The 12013-nt window shown below is 50.3% G+C and overlaps 1 protein-coding gene across 16 annotated transcripts in view; it reads left to right on the plus strand.

The window, feature by feature from the left end:
- si:ch211-285f17.1 (sickle tail protein homolog) overlaps positions 1-12013 on the plus strand; it is a 41890-nt gene that overhangs the window by 17449 nt on the left and 12428 nt on the right. For 9 of the 16 annotated variants that reach the window (XM_061266266.1, XM_061266260.1, XM_061266264.1 and 6 more), the window contains exons 2-6: positions 1822-2099; positions 7684-7767; positions 8339-8528; positions 10582-10780; positions 11386-11479. In XM_061266266.1, coding sequence (XP_061122250.1) covers positions 1822-2099; positions 7684-7767; positions 8339-8528; positions 10582-10780; positions 11386-11479 — 845 coding nt within the window. Of the gene's footprint in view, positions 1-580; positions 774-1821; positions 2100-3028; positions 3273-5039; positions 5794-7683; positions 7768-7831; positions 8252-8338; positions 8529-10581; positions 10781-11385; positions 11480-12013 lie in introns of those variants that run through there. The other 7 variants (XM_061266267.1, XM_061266268.1, XM_061266270.1 and 4 more) reach the window with 7 other exon arrangements.

Genomic DNA, 12013 nt, shown 5'->3' on the forward strand with positions numbered 1-12013 from the left:
CAACAAAAACACTTTGGCAAAGATCCCCGCCGGGGCTGAAAGTGGCGCCGGAGCGGACGCGCCCTCTCGCATTTGGACATTAGCCGTCGGGTCGGCCGTGCGCTGGGACCAGCGCTCCCAATTAAACGGCTCGGCCAACCCCCCCCCCCCCCCCAACCCAACCCTCCTATTGATCGCGTTGCTTTCCACGGACCACCGTGAAGGTGCGCCAATGTCGCGGCGTCGGATCGATTCCCAGCCGCTACGGGCCAATGAGTTCATGAGGGTTGGCAGAGAAAGATAATATTGCATTGAAGACCAGACGTGACCGAAACGGCAGCGGCTGGGTTCTTCTCCTACCGGGTGGGTTCCTAATTGGGAACAAGCGCTGTCGGCTTGGGAGAGGATTTGCTTAGGCTCGGTTCTAGCTCAGAGGATAGGGCTCGAGAATCAAAGTCCAAGGATTTAACATGACACTTGTTCATTATTGTTGTTGTCGCAAGTGCTCTGGCGGTGTTGACACGCCGTAGATGTTCCGAGGAGCGCGAGGAGGCCGGTCGCACTTTGTCCTGGAATGCAGTTGACTTTCTAAATCCCCCAGCAGTCTATCCTGGGGCGAGGGAGGCTGGGGGGGGGAGGGCCTATCTCAAGCCCCCCCCTTTTTGTCCACGTGAGCTGCTCCTGGAATCTCAAAGCAAGCCAGCCAGCGAGCAGCCAGTCAGAGGGTCAACCGGAGATCCGTGCCCCCGCAATGGAGGAAGAAATGCCCGATGAAGATTGTTCCTTTGTGGAAGGTAATGAGTTGTTGTTATTTGAATTTTCCCATAGCACCCCAGCCAGCCAGCCAGCCAGCCAGCCAGCGCCACCTACCGGTGAGCCCGGTACACTTTGACTTTGTTTTTGTCTGCTGAGTGTAATTTAGTGAGCGGTGAGGGGGAAGTGTTTGGGTGTTAAAAATAGCACTCCAAGTGCACCAGACGTGCCGTGGCCCCGAATTAGAGCAGGGAGTCGGGCGGGAGGTGCTGCGCGGGGGGTTCGGGACCACGGCGCCGGCCGGCCGGCTGGCAACAGACGCCGCATGCTTGTGCACCGTCGTGTCTGTTTTTTGTGTGTTTGCCCATCAAAGCTGGGATTCCTCAAAAGATTTGCAGTTAGAAGCGGGATCATCAAATTTGCATCAGGTTTTCCTCCGATTTGCTTGAGTTCAAAGGCTGCTTGAGCGCAAACGGCATGGCGTCTGCAAAACATTTCCCCGTACACCACTTGACCTCTGCAAATGTAAATTTGAACCCATCGGCACGTTCGCTTCGTTCTGTCATCTTGAGTTTATTTTCCCCTTTCTATGCTTTGACATTTTGTGTTTACAAGGATCAATCCACATCTGGTATTTTTGGAGAAATGGGCCATGATGATGATGAGGATGATGATGTGTTTCTTGCGCTGTCAAGCGGAGACGCTGTTTATGCGCGCAAACGCTCGGACGACTGCGAGGAGACAACTCGGCGCTACAAAAGTGGAAAACTCAAGTGGCGCTCTGTGGTGACAATTGTCATAAACAGAAAAAGGAGAAATAGCATCTGTTCCCTGAGTAGCACCACTTGACAGTTAGATAAGATAAGAAGCCTTTATTGTCATTGTATGGTGAGATGAATAAAACAAGTCAAACAGAGCATACACCGTATACGGTGCAGAGCAGATTTGATGTGAAATTTCTAAGCCAAACGGTGCAATGCCATAGGCGGGCGGACGGACGGACGGACGGACGGACGGACAGATTTGTTGTGTGCAGTAGTAGTATATCCCCTTTCATGTGTCTTGACCTTGTGTGTTTTGTACGTTCAGAGCAGACCAAGAGCAACCTCAGGGTCACCTCCCCGGAGGACGCCGCGCGCAGGCAGGCCTCGCCAAATGGGCTGCCCGCTTCCAGGGCAGCAGACGCCAAAGATCGCACCGTCCCGCGGAGACACACGTTAGGGGGCGCCCGCGGTAGCCGAGAGATCCTGGCCATGCAGCCGCCTGACATGGACAAGAAGAGGGAGGCCTTCCTGGAGCACCTCAAGTACAAGTACCCCCACCACGCGTCGGCCATCTTGGGCCACCAGGAAAGGCTGCGGGAGCAGGTAAGATTGGCTCTGGAATGTGAGTGTATGTGTGTGTGTGTGGGGGGGGGGGGGGGGGGCATATTGTACTATGTCTTGTCACCGTGGGATAGTGGGAACGTATTGTCGATTTCTTTGCGTCTTGGCATGTGAAGAAATTGACAATAAAGCCGACTTTGACTTTTGACTATTGCTGAAATTGCATCGGGGACTCGTGGAGGCTGCCGATGCTGTGCACCGATACTTAAATGAAAGAAATCTGACAAAGGGACTGTGTGTAGGCAAAACAATGAAGGTAATGGCGACTTTGGCATCTGGCCACGACGGACGCTCCGGGCCGTGATGGACGCTCCGGGCCGTGTACCCCTTGGTGGTGGCTTGCGAAGCACTCGGTGCCCACGGTGTCATAAAACAATTCCTCTTACTATTTGACAACAAACACTTGTAAAAGATGACATGCATGCAAGTTAACCATAAGCAGGCAGTGCACTGGATGTAAAACAATTGTACAGTTTGAACATTGAATTGAGTGATTATTTCACCTACCACAAGGGGGAGCCACTGGTGGTACGCGGCAAACACTAAATAAATCACTCTGATTGTGATGTAGCATCCCATCGTCATAAATCTGACATCGTATTTTTTCCCAAGCAAGAGAGCAAATCTTAACTGTTGAAGAATACGGTATGAAGGTGTTTTTTTTTTAGTGCTGCCTTTGTTTTGCATCACCTAGTGTCTGGCAAAATTCACTTTGCTGTCGCGACCTTGTCAAACAGGTAGGTTCAGTCAGCTGCAGCCCGGCTGGGTTGGCTGGGCCGGCCGGGCTGGGCTGGGCTGGGCTGGGCTGGGCTGGGCTGGGCTTGGCTTGGCTGGGATGGGTGGAGTCACGGCCGGTCGCCATGGCGACGCCGTGTGATGTCACCACTGGAGGGGGCTCGCTGGTTAGGAGCTTGAGTTGCAGCAGCCTGGCTGCCTGTCTGCCTGCCTGCCTGCCTGCCTGCCTGCCTGCCTGCCTGCCTGCCTGCCTGCCTGCCTGCCTGCCTGCCTGCCTGCCTGCCTGCAAGAGAAAGAGATGTCGAGACTGAGCCGAGCCACGGTCGCTCGGCAGAGCTTGCGCGTGGATTATCGCATTCTTTGAAATGCGCACGACAACTTTTTCCACACTCCGACTACAATTATTTGTTTACCACTGAGGTAGGTTGCGAGTCTTTTCCCTTCCTCTGAGTCCAAGTTGGATTTGTTAGACGTGTGCAGACTCGTTTGGCAACTTGCACGCTGGGCAGGTGCTTGTTGGCTCCATTGCAAAACAACCAAGAAAACAAACAAAAGTTGTTTGGGGTTATTCGTGGGGAAACTGTGCTTGTGGGTGTTGCAACATAATCTATTTAATCGTTTGATAAGGGCGTCGTTTTTACGCAAATTGTTTTGCATCGGTTCAAGAAAAGAAAGGAGCCTGTTCTCATGTGTTTTGGCAATATTGCGACAGTGTTGCCATTTGAAGTGAAATCCAATGCGCTGTCCTTTCAACAGTCCTACTTGTTGAAGAAATATTTTGGAAGTCATATTTAATAGTTGTGTCTGCCATTGCCAAGCTCAATATTTGTTTTGACTGTTGGGTGGCAATGCTTTTGTGTTGTGCCGTAGTAATGCTCTTATGCTCAATGACCTCCTAGTGGCAGAAATGCATGTTATCGACTTGTTTTGTATTATAGTTTGCAACATTGGAAGTAGAATTATCATAGTCTCATTCTTTTTCCTTCTTGGCCTTTTTGCACGTTATTCCGAATTTTGCGGATATTTGGGTGGGCTGAAATGAGTCACCTTTCACTGCGTGATTAATCATAAAATCATTTTATTGTGATATGCTAGTTGTGGGTCACCTTTTTTGTATTCTATTTCATATATTGTGCAGTTATATTTTTATAATACTATCATGTTTATTTTTTTCCACTTTATCATTATTTCTTATATTGTTCTGATATGAAATCAATTAAAAGAATAATGCATCTTCCAAACGAATTGGACAGCAGTAAGTGGTATTCAAGCAAGACTGAATGGAAGTTTTTCCCACGCTGTGCCCCCCCCCACCATACAGGAAGAGCAAACCCCGCTGGCGAGAGTGCGTGCCTCGCGGGTGTCAAAAAACAAAATGCTCTCAGGAGGTTTGAGTTACTGGAGGCGGAGAGATTGAGAAAAGCCCAAGATATTATCTCATGCCTAACTTCCTGAATTGTCACCTCCAGAGTGTTTGACTGAATATGCCATTTCTGTATCTGTCTGCCTCACAAAAGCCAGTCGTTTCATTTCCGGGGCCGTGAAAGACACGATCGCTGGAGATGAGATAACATCTACGCTGGCAACATTGACCCCTCGCAAACACACGCGCGCACAATTCCTTCCTTCCTTCCTTCCTTCCTATCTTCCTCCCTCCCTCCCTCCCTCCCTCCCTCCCTCCTGCAAACTGCCACCGTTTCACATTTCCTTGTAACTTTGCATGATCAAATATCGATGCGTTGGGTATGAACGTCACTTAGGTAGGACCGCTTTTTGTGTCTCCAGTGAAAGCTGTCGAGTTAATTTGTTGTCGGTTGCCTCCAAACTGCCCGAGACACAAGGTCAGCTCATCTCCGTTTGTATTGCAAAGCTTAAGTCGGGCTATCAAGAGTGTAAAAAAGCGCCCGCTGGAAGTAGCTCAGCCCCGGTTAGCTGCTCTGATCAAGACACTTGTATTGTGTCGTGTTAAAAACAATGAAAAGCGCCGCCTGGCTTTTGTGGCTATCGGCGGCGATCAGATGCAGGCCATCATCTGGCCTTCTGTCGGGAGGCGCTTAACCCGAGAGACGCGGCGGATTAGACGAGACGAGGGGGCATCGGCGCCACTGCGCGCGCCGCTTGCCCCCGAAACTCCAACGGGGGGGGGGGGGGGGGGCTAATCACGGTGCACGCCGCCAACTAGCTCGCTCGTTCCGAGTCATTAAGACGGACGGCCTCGGCTACGAATTTGGCCGATGATTGGAAACAGAAGCTCTGCTAGGAACTGCAGTGACAATCCTTCCAGGAGGACAATAAATGATTGTTTCCTGCAGGAGTCCTTATTCTAGCGTCTTGAGATGTTCTCACCTGAGTAGACCTTTTCACATCAACAAACCCACGTGAAATTTGATCTTCAGCCAGTCTGACTGGATAGAAGCGCTCCTCCTCTTTGTGTTCCGCCATCGGTGCTGTGTGTTATTCTGGCCGATTAAAGGGCAAGTCTGGGCAGATTGGAGCAGTGTTACCCCGTCAGCAAATAGTTTGGAGGTGGCAAGAGAGGCAGTTTGGACCAAAGCCTGTGTGCGTGTGCGTGTGTGTGTGCGTGTGTGTGCGTGTGTGTGTGCGTGCGTGTGTGTTTAGTCCATCACCTGCTGAGTGTCTTGCATAGACTGCCGTCTTATCTCCGAGTAGTATCTTTTTATCTTCCGACACGGGAGATCTGAAGGCGGGCACGAGTGTTGAGAGGCCTTTTGAAAATGCATAAGAAGGGTTAGGGCAGGGCAGAGCAGAGCAGAGCAGGGCAGCGGGTTGAGGTGGACCAGAAAGGAATAGAGTCAGGAACAGTTGTACAGAGAAAGTGCTACAAGGGCTAAAACAACACCCAGAGGAAGAACTGCTTTCCTCTGGACCAGGGGCTTTCCATTTGCACATGTTGGTTGGAGTGCCACACGTTTCCAATACGGTAAATGCTGCAGAGTTTCATGTTTCTTTCTTTCCTCTATTCTTGATGTGAATTTTGTCATGCTAAAGCAATAGCCAATGTTAGCATGTCAACATTTTCCCCATTTGACATAGTGTATGAGATGCAACTCGAGTTACTGTCTTGCTCTGTTCAGGAGACAAAAACTTTTATCAACTTTTATGAGCAAATTTGAATAGAAAACCCCAAATGAAAATAGCAGAGCCCTTGAGTGCTGTGCTGTTGTGTGTAAATGTTATTAGCATGTTAGCATTTGAACAATTTGACTTAGCGTGTGAGAGAGACGTAACTTGCAGTGTCAAGTGCCGAGAGTGTTAACAAGTCATCCATTTGTACTTTTTGATGAACTTTTTATTTGAATAGAAAAGCAGAAAATGAAAATGTCAGAGCCACGGCGTGCTCGCTGTTCCCGACGACAGCCGTGTCTGATGCTTAGGCAAAGTTAGTTGACTCTTGAACGCCGCTCGTTCGGCGAAGAGCGCGCGCTTGATGTCTGCCCGTGCTTACCGCGACTCATTTGGATACGCTTGCGAGGGTGAAATCGATCGGACCGCTCAGACGTCAGAAATGTCAGCCAGGTGGACGGACGGGCACGTCATTCATTGTCTTAGCTGTTACTGCTCAGATGTCGTATGGCTAGGACAAAAATAAAAACAAAAGGAGCCTCCAAAAGTCACGTTTGACCAAAGAGTCATTCCGGCCCGCTTAAATGAACGAGTTGGCGCAAGTCAGAAAACTCATCGGCGGAGTTTCAAAGAGGAATGCATCAGAGGAGGGAATGGACGACCGGGGCCGTAATGGCCGTCGTCCATTAAGGAAGAGAGAAAGAAACGTTCTACTGCTCTGCTCCATGCAAATCTTTTTTTAGATTGTGATGTGCTGAAAGTAAGCGATTTGGCGCTACCTTGGAAAAAGACACCTCCATTATTGAGTTCTTTGCAAAAGACAACTAAATGCGCCTGAAGGGAAAGCAGATCAAAGGAAGCGAAAATGTGTGTTTTGCAATGCACCCCGTCCCGTCCCGTCCCGTCCCGTCTCGTCCCGTGTGTGTTTTGGAGCGAGGAGGCTCACAAAGAAGGACACGCATGAGGGAGTAGGAACCATTGTTCCAGAAAATGTGACCCCAGCCCAGGACATCCTGGAAACATTTCCGCCGCCTTATTTGTATGCTAGTCAAATCTCACAGGTCAGCGCAAGGGCTTGTTTTTGAGCACATATCGCCACGCGCATGAGAAAAAAGAAAAAAAGCTTTCAAGCCGACGACCCGTCAGCCTTCGGCCGAGATGGCGCGATTAAAGAAAATTGCCGAGAGTAGCCCGCTGCGAGGTTATTCTAGTGTAATGTACCTGGCGACAGCCCACACAAGGGCTACCGCCACCAGATGCCCTTTTTTCCGAGCAAGAGGCAAGGCCTGGCCGGCCGTGAATTTGGGAAGAGACGCTAGCAGCAATGCACACCCAAAAGAAAAGGTTCCATGACGCCCGCCTGTTGTAGAAAATTCCAAGGCGTTGCTATGGACGCACATGAATCTTTCAAAGCGCATCGCACGTGTGGTTTCGGGTGAGCCGTGGACCGCGGGGTCGCCTCTTCCTCTTAGCAGAAGAGCATGTTTTTAATCCCATATTTGAAGGAGTCATGGATTCTGTTGGCAAAGCCAAACAAATGGAGCTGGAAGGGATGATTCCAAGTGACCAAATTGTTAAACGTGAGGCGAAGCACTTTTCGCCAGCCCCCCCCCCCCCCCATCAAATTGTTGTTGTTGTTGTTGTCGTCGCCACGGCGCCCCCCGTTTGGTCCGATGAGCGCCTTGTTTTCCAATCTCGGGCCGCCCTCCCGCCGGCATTTGAATTTGCTCCTTTTCCTTCCCGTCAGTCTCTGCAGGCCATGCTCTCCTCCCTGCGCTCGGAGCTGGACGTTCAGAGCTACCTGATGACCATCCGCTCGCCCGCTCGCACAGTTAGTCGGCTCGGCTCGTCTGGGGTCTCTGCATTTTGCCGTGTGGCGTGTGTGTGTCTTGTAACGAATGGCTATTTTATCACAAACATTTCAAATGCAAACATGTGTGACAAAGTAGCAGCATGGTTAATGGGAGCAATAGAGGTTCAGTGCATAAAGAGCCTACTGTTCCACGACCCCCCCCACTTCGTCCTCGCGGCGCAGATCGTCTTACCGACGGCACAAAAGCTGGGCGAGCTCCTTGGTCCCGTCCCACACACGGCCGTATGGAAGCTTCGCTTAACCGAGGCCCGATCCGATTTCAAACGACGGTCACGTCTCGTAACTCCGCGAGGACTGGCTGCGGCTTTTTTTTTTGTGTGCGTGAGAAACTTTGCCACTTAATGCATCGTTTGTCCGATGTTATCGCATGTTGACGAAGGCAGAGCCGACAGAGTCGGAATGGGACTTAACATTCTAGCACGGCTTGACAAACTTGCACTGCGTGAGTTAGATCTATTGTTTTTTTTTTTTTACAATAGTAACTTTTGTTCCAGATTCTTACATTGCATTTTTTTTTTTGGTCTTCCAGAGCAGAAGCCCCAAGCACTGCCCCAGCCCGCAGCCCGGCGTGGACGCCGACCACCTCTCCCTCACCTCCTTGGACTCGCTGGAGGCCATGTCCGAGGCAGACGCGCCAATGGGCTTCACCCGGGGCAGCCGGGTCCGCGCCAGCCTGCCCGTGGTGCGATCCGCCAACCAGACCAAAGATCGCTCGCTCGGTACGTTGGCGATATCTGTATGCTTTGACCAAAATCATTCTTTTCTTTTCTTTTTTTTTTGCGTTTGAGTACCGTTTTTTTCCGTGTATAGTGCGCAATATTTTACTAATTTATTGTCCTAAAATCTGGGGTGCGTATTATACATGGGTACAAAGAAAAAAAAAAAAATTTTTTTTTTTTTAAATTTTTTTTTTTTTTTTTTTTAAATAAAGTCATGGTACAACAAAACCAACAACAGGACTGACCGACAAAGTCGTGGAACAAAAAGACAGGGTGACATTACCAAAGACAGGAACAGAATGACAGTAACACATGCAATGATCCAACGGTGAGCGAGGGGCAGACAGGACTTAAATACAAAACACGTTACATCGATTGAGGTGACACAGGAAGAGCGGGGTGACACGAACAGAAACTATGGCAACCTAGACACATAGCAAAACTGGGGACGAGACATGACAAATCTCCCCCGAAATAAAACTCACCTTTCTTCTTGTTTGTTGTCAATCGCGCATCGCATTCAGCCATCCTGCCCAACACACTTAGTAAAATTCATAATTGACGACACATCGTTTGATGCGATGGTGCAATCCTCGATGGTGTGTTATTGTCAAATATTGTTTGTTTTTTAATCTCCATCGCGGACCGGACGTCATACGGAGGCCGCCATTACAGATGCGCAGAACGGTTGCGCAAGACACGTCAGCTATATAAAGAGCGAGAGTTCAGTTCTCCACCTATTAGTTTCAATTCACAGTTTAATTAGCAGTTTCAATCAGCAAATAACAAAATGCGTATTACAGGTAATATTTTATTTCACAACACTTTGCCTTGTTCCTTTCGTCTCTGCTGTTCATTTCAAACACGCTCCATACGACCGCAATGCTCTTGTATCAGACGCTCGCTCGATCACCTGCTATTTTGCCGTCTGTCACAATGTACCCTACACAAATCCGAAACATTTGTTGCGGCTCCGAGTCACGACGAGGGGCAAGTTTTGGTTTCCAAGGTTGTTTTTATTCCTCTTCAACGTCTCTCCCATACAGAGCCGCCTTTTTCACGTCCGCAGCCCATGCGCGCACGGAGCGCGGTGGTGCGTTTAGGGGCAGTCGGAGAAATCAACGCCAACAAAAAAAATGACATCCAGCCTAGTTAAGACCATACCAAAGACTTTAAAAATGGGACCCATTGACGATCTTTGGGACTTAAAAAAAAAAAAAAAAAAATTCATAAAAATTGGGTGCGTATTATACATGGGTACAAGCTTTTTTCCAGCATCAGCATGCCATTGTTAGGGGTGCGTACTATACATGGGGGCGCACTATACACGGAAAAAAACGGTAGTAGTTTTATTACCTCTGACAGTTGTCAAAGAGGTGCTCTACGTCATTTGGGAGGGGGGGCAGGGGGGTTGTAATGGCGTGACAAGAGGGAGGGGCGGAGTGAAGCGGGGCTTTACTGCCTTGTCCCTCCCATGATGACACACGCACGCACGCACGCACGCACGCACACGCACACAAAACGCTCATCGAAAAATGTCTGCACGACTTCTGCTCTGAGAGAGAATATGTGAGTATGGAGCTTTTGTGTTTTTAACTTGGATGGGAGGTATGTAAAGTCGCAAGGCCATTTGCGATGGCAAGCAGACTCTGTTCGTTCACCTTTGTCCTATTCCGTCAAACATCTGGATGCAGAGTGCCGACCGACAGAGCGGCTCTCGGGGGGGGGAAGCCTTTAGCCGCCAGGAAGGGGAACCTCACCGACATCTGGTAGCTTTTACCAGCTCGCACCAAGTAAAAGCGCGCTTTGTTTGCTGTCCTCCTGTCGCGCCAAATCTTTTCGTCTGGAAATATGTCACTGCAGTCAGTTCAGCTACTTTCTTTTGGCGTGGAATCTTCACCAGACATTTTGTTTCTGTCCGCTATTGTTTGCACAAGTGGCCGTGTCCAGACAGTCGCACTGCAGCTGCTTTTTCCAAAATCCTCCCACGTCTGACTTTGATTCTGGCCGGCCACCCCGGGCCGGCCGGACGACCGCCCGCCCGCCCCCTCAGGCGTGCTCTACTTGCAGTACGGCGACGAAACTAAGCAGATCCGCATGCCCAACGAGATCACCGGCATCGACACGGTGCGAGCCTTGTTCGTCGGCGCCTTCCCGCAGATGCTCACCATGAAGATGTTGGAGTCGCCCAGCGTGGCCGTCTACGTCAAGGACGACATGAGGAACGTCTACTACGAGCTCAGCGACGTCAGGTGATACGTGTGCCGGAAATGAAACGGGGTTTGGAATCATTGGCTGATTGATGGGCAGTCGCCGTTTGATTCTGCCAAATATAGCCTTAAAAAACAAGCCATTAGTCGGGCTCCGGCAGTAACCGTGAGAATGATTTGAAAAGAATTCATCCGATTTTTCATTGACATTTCAAAACAAAGAAGCTATTGTACAATTTCTTTGCTCGGAGCGCACCAGCACCGGCCCACTCTCCGTAAGCGGCCATTTTGTTATCTCCAAACGATAAGCGCTTCCACCTTTGAGGCCGTGTGTACTTTGGGCCCGACACGTTTATCAGGTGCTGTAAAATGGCTTTTGCGCTTGCTGAAGGTTGGCACAGGTGTCCCTTCCGCCCCACATAGTGACAGTAGGGAGCGGAGCGGAGCCGAGGTGTCGGGGCTGCATTTGAAAGCACCATGGAGCGCGGCGGCGGCGGCAGCGGCCGATGGTCTGCGCACGTTTCGGGCTACGTGCCGCTGGCCGGGCTGGTCACGAGGAGGAGCGGGCCGTTGCCACCGCGTCGGCCCTATTCCGACGGCGACGCCTGGGCCGCCTTCTTACCCTTGCGCGCCTCTTCCCCCTACAGGAACATCACGGACCACTCCTGCCTGAAGGTGTACCACAAGGACCCGGCGCAGGCCTTCAGCCACGGGCCCCGGCCGGCCAATGGCGACGCCAGGGTGAGCGGGCGCCCGCCCGGCCCATTTTCTTCCCTGGAACTGATTTTCTGATCCTTTCATACGTATCTTGATACAATACGCTGCTTGTTTCTTCTTTGTTGTTTTGAGGGGTGGGATCGCCATTTCAATTCATTTCAGTCGGAAAATGTGATCAATTTCATGGTGTCTGTACTCCTTTCCTCTTGTCCTGCAAGTTTAAATTGTGAAAGAAAATTGCATACTATATTTTACAGCAGGCAGTAATGGTTACGTAAAAGGCAGGCGGGCAGGCCGGCAGGCAGGTAGGCAGGCAGGTAGGTAGGGCAGCTTGCAAACAACACTTTCTTATCCTCATTCACTGGAAGATGGGTGTCGCGATAGCTCTGTCACTCTTTAACCCGTGTGCGCTTGAACCAGATGCAAAAGTTACGTGTGGATGAGACGTGCGTGTGTGTCAATGCATTGCATCATGATACTAACCGGCATTTCGTACCACGTACAGTCGTACATCCAAGGGGACACTGGTAAGTTGAAAGAGAAGCCCTAATTGAAAGC

The sequence above is a fragment of the Syngnathus typhle genome, linkage group LG19 (genome assembly GCF_033458585.1).
Source record: "Syngnathus typhle isolate RoL2023-S1 ecotype Sweden linkage group LG19, RoL_Styp_1.0, whole genome shotgun sequence".
In the NCBI taxonomy this organism is placed as follows: Eukaryota; Metazoa; Chordata; class Actinopteri; order Syngnathiformes; family Syngnathidae; genus Syngnathus; species Syngnathus typhle.